At 47.2% G+C, this 16,324-nt stretch overlaps 1 protein-coding gene across 6 annotated transcripts in view; it reads left to right on the top strand.

Annotated features, from left to right (window-relative positions):
* Positions 1–16,324, top strand: part of DAB1 (DAB1, reelin adaptor protein) — a 253,512-nt gene that overhangs the window by 222,504 nt on the left and 14,684 nt on the right. For all 6 annotated transcript variants that reach the window (XM_023759971.1, XM_023759973.1, XM_023759972.1 and 3 more), the window contains 3 exons: positions 3,648–3,710; positions 6,087–6,195; positions 10,897–11,445. In XM_023759971.1, the coding sequence (XP_023615739.1) occupies positions 3,648–3,710; positions 6,087–6,195; positions 10,897–11,445 (721 nt within the window). The remainder of the gene's footprint in view (positions 1–3,647; positions 3,711–6,086; positions 6,196–10,896; positions 11,446–16,324) is intronic.

The following is a 16,324-nucleotide window of genomic DNA, read 5'->3' as shown; positions in this document are numbered from 1 at the left end:
AAGAATGTGACTTGGGGTCAGTCAAGGACATCTCAGCCTTCAGCAGTGGTGCCTTCAGAATTTCTCTGTAGGAGGGGCTAGGAGTCTAGTTGCCGTAGTCTAGTTCAGTGGTCGGCAAACTGTGGCTCGCGAGCCACATGTGACTCTTTGGCCCCTTGAGTGTGGCTCTTCCACAAAATACCACGTGTGGTCATGCACGTACAGTGCAATTGAAACTTCGTGGCCCATGTGTTCTAGTTGAACGAAGGACCCGGAGGCTAACCTTGGAATAGTGGTTGTGTAACATGGCAGATACTCTTGTGAAAACATCACTTGTTCGTATCAAAGGATGGCTGTGGAGGGACAGGTCTGATGCAGACATTGATGGGATGCCCCATCAACACCCAAGCTACCCATCCTCTCCGTCTCTGGTCTTGGCATCTTCCGCTGTCACTCTTCTTACCCTGGACAATGCCAGGCCTAAAGAAGGGGCAGAATCTGCCAGCGACTGCCAAGTCTTTCTTCGCCTGAATATGTCTGAAGTGCTAGTAATGGAAAGGCAAGGAGGCACCTTGAGCCGGCCTTCCAGGTGACGTCTTCAGATGGATGTGACTCGTGGCAGACCTTTTAGGAGCTCAGCTGCCGGTTAGAGAGCACGATGGAGCTGGACTTCCACTGGGTAGGAAGGTAACCAAGGCTCTGTGACGTGACAGATAAACGAGATGCTGCTCAGGCTGCGGGTCAAGCCCAGCTCTGTTAGCTCACGGGTCAGAGGCAAGTCACCTAACCTCTTGGTCTGTTAGCTCATCTGCAAAATACAGTCAATGAGAGAGACACCTGTGCTGCCGATGTCATGGGGCTCGGTGAGCATCAAACACGATGATAACGTATCACCAAGTGTATTGTAAACTGTACAATGTTTGATGGTTAGTTTTATTCTCTTCAGAACCTTAAGTGATTCATTATGACAATCTTATTCGAAGGAACGTGGTTTGTTAGGTTACAAATAAAATGTCTGGGGTTAACATGGGGAAGGAAGTTGTCAAAATAGATGAGATGTTACTCCAGATTCTCAATCACATATAGCCATTAGAATTATTTTTAATTATATGGCCTAAGAATCCATTTTTATATAAAATATAAATTAACTCAAGGTTCCATTTAAACAGCAAGTCCAATGGAATGAAATAACAATCTATGTGTTACGCCTCTGCATGCTTTTCTCATTCAGTCCTTGAGTGAAAACCATCAGGAAGGGGGAAGTCTACATCTCAAGAATGAGAGTTATTTTAAACATTGTGTTTTCATCTTTAAAAACGAAAATAAAAGTTGTGTTTAAAATAAATAAATAAATAAATAAATAAAAGTTGTGTTTAAGGAGAAAATGAGCCAGTAAATTATATGAACAATGTTAGCAACAGTGTGCCATGAGGTCAACACATTTGAAATGTAAATTGTGAAACTTAATTATTAACTTTATTTTAGTATTTTCCTACCAGTGAAAATACTGGGGACCATTTTAATAGCACTAAGTTCCAATTGTAGGAAGCCCAGAAGCTTCATTTGCGTTAGAGTTATTACTCCTGTGAATTTGAGAGAAAGTCTAAAGGATTGGCATAGTTTCACCAAATAATGTAAAATGATGGAAGCAAGCTAAGGAAACAAGGAGTGTTTAGGGTCCAGCCAGATTTGGGAGAGCACCCAGCATGCTGGCCACCCTGTTACCATCTCGTTACCTTGGACCATTATCCTTTGGGAGAGAATCAGGTTGGTAGAGAGTGGGCAGAAAAGACTGAAATGTGCTGAGTCCCACAGGAGCTGGGCCCTGCCCCCTTCGCTGGTCTCCTCTCCTGCTCCTCTCTCCACCCTCGCTGGTTCAACCAAACTGCTAGATAGCCTGGGGCCACTGCCCCTCTTGCTCCTGTATTTCCTTCTGCCCGGATGGCCCCTCCTCATCCTGGTTGCCTGGGTGACTGCTCCTCTTCTTCAGGACTCAGATCAGGGCTGTTTCTTTGAGAAAACCCTCATTGAGCTTCTTTGCCAAAAGCTGGCTGGTCCCTCCTAGGCTGGCCCATGGAGACATCTGTTGCCATTCCTGCCACAACGCCTTGAAATTAGCTCTGTCTATGGGTTGTCCCACCAGACTGTAAGCTCCCTGCAGGCAGGAACTTGGCATTTCTCATTATTCTGTTCCCAGCACCTAGCATAGTGCCCACCACCTACCACTCATCCGGTGTGTACGGAAAAAGCATTGCATGGTTGGGAAGGAAATCACCATGCACAGGGCCCTGCTTTATGCCAGGCACTACTGCTCATCTGAAAGCTTAAAGGAAAGAGTTGAATGTGAGTTAGCCAGGCTAAGCTGCTTTCAGCCAAAAGAGCCTTTGGTACCTGTTAAACCGGGCTTTACCAAACTCCAAAGAAAGTCCTGCTATTAGTGTTGTCAATAAATCTGCAAAGGAGATACTACCATCCCATTGCCCAGGTGAGGGAACTGCAGCTCTGAGGAGTGGCAGAGATAGATCGGAGGTGGTAGAACCCAAACATATGCCCAGGTGGACACCTTGTCTAGCAGCCAGAGCCCCTCACCTGTCTGTAGGAGAGAGCGTTCCCTTCTTCGTGGTAAGTTGTAGAGATAGGAATTCAGGTGCAGGGGCCCTGCATGGCAAGCAGGTGAATGCACCCTGTCCTTTCTATTGGGTGGTTTTAGGCTCCCCTAATGAGACTTGTGCAATCCAAGGAGAAGCAGAGTGTTTTTCCCTCAGGGGGCAGGTTTGCACAAAGCATATGATTATGTACTTTAAGTCAGGCCACTGGGATTCTGGCTGGGGACTCCCCATGGTCTCTGCAGCTGGGACAGTCTGCAGTTTCATTTCTAAGTGTATCTTAAAGGGTTCCTCCACAGCTACTGGCTGATGGATGGGGAATGTAGATGACATGGTGTCTGCAGCCATGGAGTTCTGAGGACTGATTAATAGTGTATGCACTGGGCTGTTTCTGATGCCCTTCCTGGTATTAAATACTATGACTTCTTTTCCTCCAACTACATTTTTTATTCTCAAGACAGACTTTTTCAGGGACTGTCATCTGACTGCATACCCCGCATGGAGAAAACTTAAGTCTTAGCCTCTGTGAGGTCACCTCTGTGAGGCTCAGTTTACTCATCTGTAGAAATGGGGATGATGATGATGCCTTCTTCTCAGGGTCACTGTTGTTGGGGGCATGCACGGAGAGGTGGCCGTGAAGTCTGTCTTACTGTACTTAGTGTGTGAAGGGCTAAGTATATGAGTGAACACACGCATGAAAGAAAAACCAATGATGTGACTGCCTTCTTGTGTTATCTCCTGGAGAAGGGAGACAGCGCTGGCATCGGTGGTAAATACATGTGAAGGGTCTTAGTATTGCTGATGGGAGGCGGCCAAGCGCGGATCTCCTGGACTGAGTCTGGATAAACAGCCAGACACATTGAAGCAAGAATTGATTCTGGCCGCATCCCAGGTGCTGTTTCTAGGGTCATGAGGTGTAGCAATGACCAACTGGGCTTATTGTTTATGTAGGGATGTTGAGAAAGAGAAATACTCGTCCTCCTAGGATGCTGTGTTTCAAGAAGTACCCCCGCAGCAGCAGTATTCCTCCTGGTGACATCATTATCTTTTATGTCTTTTCAGGCTGTGACCCAATTAGAACTTTTTGGGGACATGTCCACCCCTCCTGATATAACCTCTCCCCCCGTAAGTATGCACCGCCCTCTGTGCCCGGCATCTCTGCCCTTCCCTTCTTCGGTCTCCCAGGGAAAAGCATGTGCGCTTTGTAGCAGAGGCCTGTTGGTGGGGGTCAGCCCTGGCTCCTTCAAGCTGTGTGATCTGGGAAAAATAACTAGTGATTCTAAATCTCAATTTCCTAGGCTATCTTTTAAGAGGAGTTATGATACAGGCTTCTGTTTTGAGAAATAGATACATCCGTGCATTAGCAATTACAGGTCACCTGGGGACTTGCTGTTATGCTGGGCAGCGGAGACATGAATGGGATGTGGCTGCTGCCTGCAGGAGCACATTACCTAGCTGGGAATAGGGCAGGAAACTCAACAGGACAGCAAAGCCATGAGGCATCTGACAGCACCTACCCATCCTGCACGGCCAGGTGGTCAGCCCAGTAAAGGAAGCATCTTCTCCCCACCCTTTCTTCCTTTCCCTCTCTCCTTTCTTTCTGCCTTTCTCTCTCTCTCTCTCTCTCTCTCTCTCTCTCTCTCTCTCTCTCTCCTTTTTCTTTCCTCTCTTTCTCCCACCTTCCTGCTGGCTTTACTGAGCTCACAAAGCTTGATTTCCAGCTCCAGGTTCAGCAGGCACCTCAGTCGTTGCTGGCAGGGAGACAGAGGTTGCAGGAAGCCCTCATTTGGAAATGAAAAGAAGAAAAAAGGGTATTAAAACCAAAACCAAATAGAAACCCAGAGAACTGGGTGCATTCAAAGGCCACCCTGCAGCCACTGCAAACAACAGAGCCAGCTAGATGGCCCCTTCAGCTCCTCCCCCCACTCTCCACTCCCTGAGGTGGGTGGGGCGCAGTCAGCACAGCTGCACCAGCTGAAGCTGCTGGCAGAGGGCAGCTCCCCAGGGCACTGCGCAGTTGTTCAAAACCAGGGACGGTGCTGTGGTTTATTGGCGAGATGTGCCTCACAGAGAAAAGGCTGTAACCTCACCACTGAGGACAGATGGCACGAGACCCTGCTGCCCCCAGCTGCCGCCAGGGAATCTAGACACAGCTGTTCTGCCCCCAACACCTGATGCCCAGAGCAGCCATGAAGGCGGGGACAGTAGCTCCTGTCTCCAGGGAAGCCGGCAGCTCTAGCCAGTCTCATCCCTGCTCCATCCCTGGGCGAAACAGCTGTGTCCTGGGCACTGGGAATGTCAGAACCCTGGGCTATGGAGCTAGAAAGGCCAGAAGGGATCTTCTAACCTTATTCCCTTCATTTTACAGATGAGCAGACTGAGGCCCATAGAGGGCATGTGACTCACCAAGGTCACATAGGGGGAAAGGGAATGATGTTGATTGTGTTTAAAAGTGCTTACGGCAGCATCTCATGGCTGTGTTCCTGGCCCTGAACCCCAGTGCAGTCCAAATGGGTATTTAATTATCCTCAGAACAATGCCCTTCTTCTCACAAGCTGCTAGTCTAAACGGCCTTGTCTAATCGCCATGGTTTCAGGATTAATTGCTTGCCCCAGTCTATCCTCAGGGTGTGTGTGTGGGGGGTGGGGGGGATAAGAATGTTATGTCATTGAATATATATACACTATAGGCAAACGGCCTCTGTAAATAGGGGAGGACCTTTAAAAAGAAACTGCACACTGATGGTTTTAATTCAGTGCCCCTCACCTTCCCCAACAGTTCATGCCACAGACCTTCCTGGAACCCCAGCCTGGGCCAGGCACTATGCAGTTTACAGCTCAGGCATTTTTTTTTAATTAACTTCTTGGAATTCTACACTTCTTCTTGCAAGTGAATATTCAGGCAAGATTCAGGGAGGCACCAGGATACAAGGACCTCTGCTCCAGTTCCTAAACTTTATTTGTTCATTTCGTCAACAACTATTTACTGACTGTGTTTTAAGTGACAAGCCCAGAGCTGGTGGGTGCACAGTAGTAGATTCTGAATGGATTATGTCAGTTTGGATTGACTGCATCTAAAGGAGGAAATCCAGGTATTATGGGATAATTTGAAGGCCTGAAAACACCCCTAAGGGGTAGGGGCTCAAACTAAATAGTCACGATACTGGCTTTCGTTTGCTGAGCACCTACTATATGCCTCAGCATGGTGCTGAGTGATTTGAATGCATGACCTCAGTTAATCCTCATAGTCACTCTAGGAGTAGGTATCACTTTGCCCATTTTACAGATAATCTGTGTAACCAGCTAGTGGTTTGCACACCACCTAAGTGGCCGGACCCTGGCTGGTTTCTGCAGCATCCCCCCTACCCCCAAACACACACACACACACACACACACACACACACATGTTCCTGCACCAGCTGCCTCCCATCCTGGATGAACACTGAGCCAGGTCTCCCAGGAGCCTCATGCGTCCTATGCATCCTCCCCCTCTCTCTGACAGACTCCTGCAACTCCAGGTGATGCCTTTATCCCGTCTTCATCTCAGACACTTCCGGCGAGTGCAGACATGTTTGGTTCTGTATCTTTCGGCACTGCTGCTGTACCCTCAGGTAAGCCCTCTTTTTTCCACCTGCTTCCCTTCCTTTACAGAAAGGGCTGGACCAGCCGCCAGATGTTCCAGAGCACCTGTGGAAGCACTGTTCTGTCGTAACTCTTCAGGTGACACTGAGAAGCTGCCATGGGGTGGCGGGTGGGGTGGCGCCTTTCAAAGAGGTATGGTATGCTGCTGGCTGGAATATAGTGATGGCCTTCACATGGAATGGTCAAGATTCCATGTTACTCAGGTGGTTAGCTTTAGGGAGCCTGGTGCACACACAGCCATGCAGATCAGCGCAAGTCCATTTCTTCCTGTCTGTCTGAGCCAGAGGAGAAGAGGTGGCCAAGGGGAGTGGGTGAGTCTGTTCTCCAAAGACCTCTTGTGTTCTGATGGACAGACGTGATCTGCCTCCTGGTTTGGTGGAGATTTAGGAGGGAGAGGGTCCCCATACAGGAAACCTAAGGGACAGAGCAAACTACTTCATGGTGAATTGGGAGGATGATGGGGCTGTTAGTGATTTAGAACAGCGGTCACCAACCGGTGTTCCCTGAGGTCTGAAAGGTTGGCGACCGCTGATTCAGAAAGTATTTGTTCTCTTTTCCAAATATTCTTTTATGAAAAGCATAGACTACTTTACAACAGGAACAGTATTAAAGGTGAGCTACAAATCGTGGGAGCTCAGGCATCTTGTTTGGATGGCATCAGGCACTCCATGTGGCCAGTCCTCATGGCGTGGACACAGCCAAAGATGGGACTAGTTTTGCTTCTTGCATGTGGGGGAGACTTAGACTTTTTCGCTTTCATTAACTACATATTTGAAATTCGTAGCTTCATCTTTCTTTTTCTACTATAATCTTATAAATAGGAAATGGAGTTTAACTATTCTAGAATACAAATCTTCTTGCATTTTTTTCTATAAATAATTACTTTTAATTACACAGTGTTAGAAACAAATTCTTGCCACCAAATATAAACCTTGTTGTTATTCAAAGTGAATTAAAAATGTAGACCCTGTTCTGAAATAGTTACACTTACTCCTCATGAGCCCAGAGATCACCAGGAACTTTGAGAAGCAGCAAAGGTCAGTAGCCACTGGATCTGCTTACAATTTAGAAGATGCAATTCTAGCCTAGAATGTATTCAGTTGCTAAGTTTCCCAATTGAATGTTTTATCCACTTTTAAAACAGGATAATGGTGAGGAATAGTTTTCTTTACCCAAAAAGGATCTTTAAATTTCCTTGTGTGTCATTTTAAATAAGAGAAGCAGTTTCCATCAGAAATGCACCATGTTCCTGTGCTGCCAGCCCTGTGTTCAGAATCCCTGTGCTGTGTCATTCATGAAGATATGCTGGACAAGTGATGGCAACCCCAGGCACTAAACTCACTAATTCCCAGGCATATTTGTCCCGTAGATATTTATTGAGGGCCCACTGTGTCCCAGGTTCTGTTCTAGGTGCCTGGGGTGTGTCTGAGAATACAACACACACACACAGATCCCTGCCTGCAAAGAGCTTACTTCCTAGCAGGGAGACAAAGAACAACATAGAAATAACATGTGAGACAATGATAAGTGGTATGGACAAAGAGAAAATGTAGAGCTGGCTCTGTGGGCTTTGGAGCAGGTGAAGGGCAGGTATGAGTAGAGGTTATAATCAGGAGGGGCTCATACTAAGAAGGGACGTGAGCAGACTGGGAGTGGTGAGGGTGAGAGCCAAGCAGGTATCGGGGTTAGGAGTACTCCAGGCAGAGGAGGGATGATTGGCCTCTCTGGTCTCCGTTCCCCTCCCTATAAGTGAGAGGGTGGGACACCTGATGACCTGCCTGTGCCAGGTAGCACTACCCTGCGCCTGTCCCCAAGCCTGTGCCAGTGCCAGGTAGCACTACCCTGGGCCGGTCCCCAAGCCTGTGCCAGGGGAGGGCTACTATGGACAAGCCATTTCCGCACGTCCAGATTTGGTTTATACAGCTACCAAAAAAAAAAAAGTGAATAGGTTGCTTCCAAGCTTCCAAGTTTTAGAACATGAGTCTAAAATTAATTTTAATTAGCATATTTTTGCTTTCTTATTTTACTTAAAATACAGTGAGGAGCAAAACTAGGCTTCAGTTGGTGTTAAATGATTTGCCTCTCTCCTTCCTTAACTGGCCTTAAAAATCTCTGCAGCTATTGCATCTCTATCCACCTGTCCCTAATTGTAGGGCCAGTGACAGGTGGACGGGGCAATGGAGTGGGGCATGTGGTACAATGGACAGGCTGTGGGAGGTGTTTGCAGCCAATGGACTGGGTCTGAATCCTGGCTCTGCCATGTATTTATAAGCTTTAGGCAAATTACTTCACCTGTCAGAGCCAGAGTTTCTTCATCTCTCTAACTGAATTGAAAATAATAGTTACCTGCAACAATATCATGAGGATTAAATGGAAAGTTAAGTACCTTGAAAAAGGCTGGTATTTTGTAGATGCTTCATGTAGAAAATTCTATTATTATTATTATTATTATTATTATTACTCTGATTCCTACAATAGAAGAAAATTCATCTTGTCGTACCTATATTATTTCCCTTTATCTTCTTGGAATGTTTTTTTTAATGAATCTAATAAAGCTTAGGTCCTTGGCCTCCTGACTGCACATGGCAGAGCTGGCCCCAGAACCTGGGGGCCTGGAGAATGTGAGACCCCGCCACTAACCAGCTGTGTAATACTCAGCTCAATCTCTTCTGAGCCTTAGGAAACGTATCTGTAAAATGGGAATAAGGATTCCACCTCGTGGGGCTGTTCTGAGGACTGCACAAGTTAATACATGTAGTAAAATATTTAAAGCAGTGCCTGGCAGTGTTTCCATAAGAACCACTCACCTGATGCTTGCTACCTGTTCAGCGGGAGCCCTGCTCTGCTCCCTGTGCTCTATGTAGCTGCATCAAACCTCCCCCATGAAGCTGCAGTTTCTCTAAAAATGTAAGCTATACGAGGGCAAGGATTGTTTTCAACTGTTTTGTTCTTCACTGAATCTCCAGAGTCTAAAACAGTGCTGGCACCAGTAGGAATATTTCTGAATGAATGACTGAATCAATCAGTCAGTCAAATGAAATCATGTAGATGAGAGGCACCATGCAAGTTCTATATATATTTTGGGTACTCCCTTAGTTTTCAGTGTTTTCCTACATTTTAGTCTGATATTTTTTTCTTTTTATCAAATAATGAGCATGTCCCCAACATATACCAGCATCTGGTTATAAATTGCAATTTTCAACACTTTTTAAAAATCTCACTGCAAGGCAGTGATGCAGGTGTTTCTCTTCACTTCACAGCAAGGAGGTTTATGATTGATCTCAATTCAGTGGCATAAACAGATGCTCCTTGGCACCTCCTCCCTCTGCTGTGGAACGTTAATGAGTAAACAGTCTGAGCTGTTATGTGGCTGCAGTAGCAGCCACCAAGTGGCTCCCTGTGTCCGGGGCTGCCACAGTCCTGCCACGGAGGTGTCCCACCAGGCATGTGCGATGCTGTGTGGCCAGAGCACCTAGGAAGCAGGTCTGGGAGGAGCCCAGGCGGCAGGCACTGCCCCCCACAGGAAAAGCAAGTGAGACCTGCATGTTCTCCAACATGATACCCAGTTACCCTGTGCTGCCTTTTTTCCTGTTGAATATTGTACTTTGGTCTGAAACAGATGGCATGAAGCCACAGAGACATGCTAATAGCTCTCTCCAGAAAAGTGTGCACAATCCATCTGTTGGTTCCTTGTAGGAAAAAAAATGATGAGGAGGGGGGAAAAATGTCCTGCCACCAACAGTAGATTCACCAGAGATCACAGCACTTACAGGTCTTGGAGTCTAGTTGCATCCCTGGAAGGATGCAGTGAGGTATTCATTCTACTATGACTCACTCACCTTATAGAGAGCCTTTCCCCAGCTCAAGCTTTTATGGAGCAGCCAATGTGTGCCCCAAACTGTGCTAGACACAAGGGCTAGGGGAGAGAAAATAAAGCGTTTCTGCTAGAAGGTGGTTTCTAGTCTAAGAGGGAAGACAGAATAAGCAGGCAATTACAAGGCAGTGTGACAAGTGCCATGAGAGAGATGAACATGAGGACTGTGGAAGCTCAGAGAAGGAGAACCAGTGAGCCAAGAGGTCAGGGAACAGGGAGGTGATGCTAAACTGAGTTTCAAAGAGTATATAAGGGGTAGATACACGAAGAAGTAGGAGATGCTTTCTAAAGGCAAATGGACCAGCAGAGGCGAGAGAGAGCAAGTTGAGTGTTGTCTCCATTGACTGGAGGAAAAGGTGCCAGTGGAAAAAAAATTTGAAAATGGGGATGAAGTGCTGGGTCTAGCAAAAAGGGGAGGCAAGATTCAAACCCAGCCAGGCCTGGTTCCTAGTCCTCTGCCCTTCCCACTGAGACACGCTGGCTGTGGAGGCTGTGTGATGTCAGAAGCCTTTAACAACTGGCAGTATTGTTCTCACCCCCACACATTGCCTGGCTTGCTCTCTCACTGCAGTCTAGTTTCTGCTTACGAGTCATCCCCTTAGAGAGGTTTCCCTGACCACTGCTCTGGCAGGCAGGCTCCATGAGAGCAGGGACTTCTGTCTTAGTCATCCCTGCATCCCCAGTCCCTAGCACACAGCTGGACACTCAGGGGTTTGCTCAGTACCTTTTGGCCAGTCACCTGACTCCAGAAATCATTCCTTCCCAGGATGCCTGACTTTCCTTTTCCACCTTTCAGGTTACGTTGCCATGGGCGCCGTCCTCCCATCCTTCTGGGGCCAGCAGCCCCTCGTGCAACAGCAGATCGCCATGGGTGCTCAGCCACCAGTCGCTCAGGTGATGCCAGGGGCTCAGCCCATCGCATGGGGCCAGCCGGGTCTCTTCCCTGCCACTCAGCAGCCCTGGCCAGCTGTGGCCGGGCAGTTTCCGCCAGCCGCCTTCATGCCCACACAAACTGTTATGCCTTTGCCAGCCGCCATGTTCCAAGGTCCCCTCACTCCCCTCGCAACCGTCCCAGCCACGGGTGACTCCGCCAAGTCAAGTCCACAGACCGACAAGCCCAGACAGAAAATGGGGAAAGAAATGTTTAAGGATTTCCAGATGGCCCAGCCTCCACCCGTGCCCTCCCGCAAACCCGACCAACCCTCCCTCACCTGTACCTCAGAGGCCTTCTCCAGTTACTTCAGCAAAGTCGGGGTGGCACAGGATACAGATGACTGTGATGACTTTGACATCTCCCAGTTGAATTTGACCCCTGTGACGTCTACCACACCATCAACCAACTCACGTGAGTGCCCTTCCTAAACCTAGTGCGAGTGATGCCTTGTGTCTAGGCTCAGAGAACTAATCTTAGTTATCTATATACTAGAGGCCCGGTGCACAAAAATTTGTGCACTCAGGGAGGGGGGTGTCCTTCAGCCCGGCCTATGCCCTCTTACAGTCTGGGACCCCTTGGAGGATGTCCACCTGCTGGCTTAGGCCCACTCCCTGGGGGGATCAGGCCCAAGCTGGCAGTCAGACATCCCTCTGGCAGCCCGGCAGCCCTTGGGGGATGTCCACTTGCCAGCGGGGAGCAGGCCTAGCTGCAGTCGGACATCCTTAGCACTGCTGAGGAGGCAGGAGATGCTCCCACCACCACCGCTGTATTGGCAGCCGTCAGCCTGGCTTGTGACTGAGCAGAGCTCCCTCTGTGGGAGTGCACTGACCACCAGAGGGCAGCTCCTGCATTGAGTGTCTGCCCCCTGGTGGTCAGTGTGTGTCATAGTGACCAGTCATTCCCAGTCGTTCTGCTCTTAGGGTCAGTTTGCATATTACCCTTTTATTATATAGGATAGAGGCCTGGTGCACGGGTGGGGGCCGGCTGCTTTGCCCTGAAGGGTGTCCTGGATCAGGGTGGGGGTCCTGCTGGGGTGCCTGGCCAGCTTGGGTGAGGGGCTGATGGCTGTTTGCAGCTGGTCACACCCCCTTCAGGGTGGGGGTCCCCACTGCGGTTCCTGGCCAGCCTGGGTGAGGGGCTTATGGCTGTTTGCAGGCTGGTCAAGCCTCCCCCCAGTGGGGACCCTCACCCCATGGAGGTTTGGCCAGCCTGGGTGAGGGGCTGATGGCTGTTTTCAGGCTGGCCACACCCCCTTTAGGGTGGGGGGTCCCCACTGGGGTGCCTGGCCAGTCTGGGTGAGGGGCTGAGGGCCGTTTTCAGGCTGGCCAAGCCCCCCCCGGCAATGGAAGCTCCCAGCCTCTCCTTTTTTTCTTTTTATTCTGGGATTTATTTACCTTCTATAATTGAAACTTTGTAGCCTTGAGAGGAGCTCAGAGCCGGCCAGGGCAGGTAGGAGGGAATCTTGGCTTCCTCCATCGCCAGGGGCAACCCACTCTTGCTGGGGTGGGTTGAAAGCAGGTATCTGGGGTTTATTTACCTTCTATAATTGAAACTTTGTTGCTTTGAGTGGAGCTCAGAGCTGGGCCACGGCAGGCGGGAAGCTTGGCTTCCTCCATCATTGGGGCAACCAAGCCTCCTGCTTGCTCCAGCTCCGTGGCTGCCGGCTGCCATTTTGGTTGGGTTAATTTGCATATAGTCGCTCTGATTGGCTGGTGGGCATGGCTTAAGGCATAGTGAAGGTACGGTCAATTTGCATGTTTATCTTTTATTAGTGTAGATATAAAATGCAAATTGTCCCTGTGGGAGTTTGACTGGGAGACTGATCACTCGCTATGACATGCGCTGACCACCAGGGGGGCAGTGCAGAACAAAGGGAGGCCCTGGCCAGCAGCCAGAAGGCCCTGATCAGCCCTAATCACCAGCCAGGGCTAGGGGCCCTACTCGTGCACAAATTTCATGATTCGGGCCTTTAGTATTCAATAGGACTCTTTGTTTATGTTACTCTTACTATAACATCCGTACCTCCCCACATGCTTTACATTTATTTTTATGCTCAGAACAATGCTTATGACAAGTTGCATTAGACCTATTTGACAGATAATGAAAGTGAGATCCAAAGACAAAGAGAATAGACAAAGTGGTAGAATTGAATATAAACCTGTTGATTTTCCATCACATCACTCTGCCTCTTAGGTTTCTGTTCATTTGCTCATTCATTCATTCTTTTATTCACTCATTCACTCACTTGTGTATAGCCCAGCAATGATACAGGATCTTTGTATGGCTCATTAAAATAAAAATGAATGGTATATGTGAATTAAATAATTTTAGAAACAAGGATAAAATATTAGAACATTAAGATCAGGAAAAAGTTAGGGCAGAGATATAGCAACCATAAGGCCTCCTACAATTGGTATAGCTAAAGCCAGATTGGGACTCAAAGCTTAGAGGCTAGTCAGAGAGAAAAGATGATGGCCTGCAAGAGGCTCAGGACTGGGAACTGGACAGCAGCTTTATTACTTACTAGTTTTGTGACTCTGCACACGTCATTCTATTTCTCTGAGCCTTGATTTCCTCATCTATCTTGGGCTTGGGATTATTAAAAGGATTCAATGGTACATGTGCTAAAACATTCTGTAGTATACTTCACAGGGTTTGAAATAGTTTTATTGTATATTGTTTAATTGCATGTAGTTTTATGGAGTGGTTTTGTGCAGAGCTCTGGACCACGGCTCTAATCTTGGCTCCTCCACCACACGCTGTGTCCTTGGGTGTGGGTAGGACTTCTCTTAACCTCAGCTATGTTGTAGGTAAAGTAAGTGATAGGCAGTGTGCCCCATTCCACTTCTGATATTCAGTGGTTCTAGCCCAGCTCACTTTTCTGCTGCAAACATCTGGGAAACCAGAACTGTGCAGCCAATCACAGTCCAGATACACTTGAACACACTTGTGCTTGGTCGACACTGTTTGGGGAGGGTGTCTGCAGATTCAGCCTGTGCCTTGACAATTGGTAAGGAGAAAGAAAAGGCTCATGGAACAATGAGTTTGACGTTTTCATTACTGTCACAACTGACACGGATCATTTCTTGGCCAATGCCATGAATTGTCCACACACACACAGAATCTAATGTTCACATAATTAGATACTGTCATTGCAGTCAGATTGAGGATACTGTTCTGAAATGGATAAGCAACCTACTTCTGCTCAGGCCAGATGATCTACATGGGGGAGCATCTCAATGTTTCAAGGAAGAATAATGAATAAAAGCAATGAAATATTAAAGACATGACAGTCATGCATAAATAAGCAAGCATCTTTGGAAAACAAATATTTCTCTTTCAGTGTACCAGCCACAAACAGCAGAGGGGAGTTGAAGTCCTTTGAGGACAGGAAGTGTGTCTTCATTATCCCTACACGTCTTATACTGTTGGCATAGTATCTATAACAGGGGAAGGTTGCAGAGAATGAAACAGACAAAACCAAGGACACCCACTTACTGGTGTGTCTGGGAGCAGGTTTGGCAGCCTTGGCACTATTGATGCTGGTTGAGGAGGCTCTCCTGTGCATTGTAGGGTGTGAAGCAGCATCCCTGGCCTCCACCCACCAGATGCCAGTGGTATTATACATCTGCACGATAGTCATGGTCAAAAGTGACTCTGGCTGTTGCCAAGTGTCCCCTGGGAGTGAAATTGCCCCAGTTTGAGAATCACTGTTTTAGAGCTGGAGATAGTCCATAAAACCTCCTGAAGGTTAAGACGCTTGCATAAATTAACTCCTAGTTATGCTCCCTATTGATTTCACTCGGTAAGTATGAATCTCTCAGAATTGGCAGGTCAGCTGGGGTTCTGAGCCTTTGGTAAGCAATAAAACACTTCAAACACAAGTCAGAATCGAATTATACTAATAACTATTAAACATCCACAACTTAGAGTGTTTCCATATAGCTTATCTCACTTAAACCAACGCTAACTTGTTTGTTCCATAATCATCTCATGGAACAAAACAGACTTCCTTTTAAATGAGAGAAAAACTTAATATTTTATTTTAAAGAAAATGAGTGAAACCAGCCTTTTGTCCTCTTTTCCATCAGCATCCTCTTTAATATGTTTTGAGTGGAGGATCAGTTAGACCAACAGTAAACCTCCAACAGAATAACACAGTTGAGTAGACAGTGTCAGACAGTGTTAAACTCCAGTGCTCCTTCCTTGGCCGGTTGTTCAGTGGTTAGAGTGTCTGCTCAAGTACCAAAGGGTCACGAGTTTGATTCCCCGTCAAGGGTTTGTACCTTGGTTGCAGGGATGTGTGAGGGAGGCAACCAATTAATGTGTCTCTCTCACGCCGATGTTTCTCTCTGTGTGTCTTTCCCCCTCTCTCCCTTCCATCTTTCTCTCCTCCTCCCCCCTCCCTTCCACTCTCTCAAGAAATAAATGGAAAAAATATCCTTGAGTGAGGATTAAAAATGTTTTAAAATCCTAGTGCTCCTCTTTCATAACTGTGTTAACCCTGAAAAAATCACTTCACCTCTCTAAACTGCAGTATTTTCATCAGAAAAACAAACAATAGCATATTTATATTAGAAAGTATAGTGGATGCGAAGTGCCTAGCACTGTCTAGCTCACTGGCACATAACAAACTGCATTGTTATTCTAAATATAAGTCCATTGAGGCAAGAGGAACTCACCAAGTTTGAGATTCACTCACTGTTTGATAAGCAGCCAGACTATAGTAAATTTTGAGAAGTGATGGCAGGAGGGGCTTATCAATGGTGTTGAAATTCAGCTACCAGCTTAAGCCACAGTACCCCTCACTTGGTCTGAGCCAGTGAATGGTATTTTCAATAGCAAATTAGAAATTTTTAAAGGAAGAGTAGTTTCAAATGGCGTATTTGTTATAAACCTCTGGAACAAATGAGACAAGGAAAATGTGGGAATATCAGGACAGAAGATGAACACCCATATAGAATGAGGACTGCAGCACCAGCTTCAAAGAGACCACCAGTTATAGCCATTTTCCCAGATCCCTGAGACACGCCTTATTTAGCACGTGTTTATCAAACAAATATTTACTGTGTGTCAGGGGAAGAAGCTGGGTTCTACCACTTGCCAACTGTGGGGGGGGGGAGAAAAAAAAGCAACCCTCTCGTGTCTCTTCTTTGTAATCCCCCAAACATACAAAGAAGAAGAGATATGTGGGGCGGGGGCTCGCGCCAAAGAAAGCCGGACAAAAGCTGGCACAAATAATGGCAGACAACGAGGTGCATCATCTGTTCTTCTTCTCTTATTTATTCTA

Source organism: Myotis lucifugus, unplaced genomic scaffold (genome assembly GCF_000147115.1).
Source record: "Myotis lucifugus unplaced genomic scaffold, Myoluc2.0 scaffold_168, whole genome shotgun sequence".
Lineage (NCBI taxonomy): Eukaryota > Metazoa > Chordata > Mammalia > Chiroptera > Vespertilionidae > Myotis > Myotis lucifugus.
The sequence above is the reverse complement of the archived record's forward strand: the minus strand, read 5'-3'. Positions and strand labels throughout refer to the sequence as shown.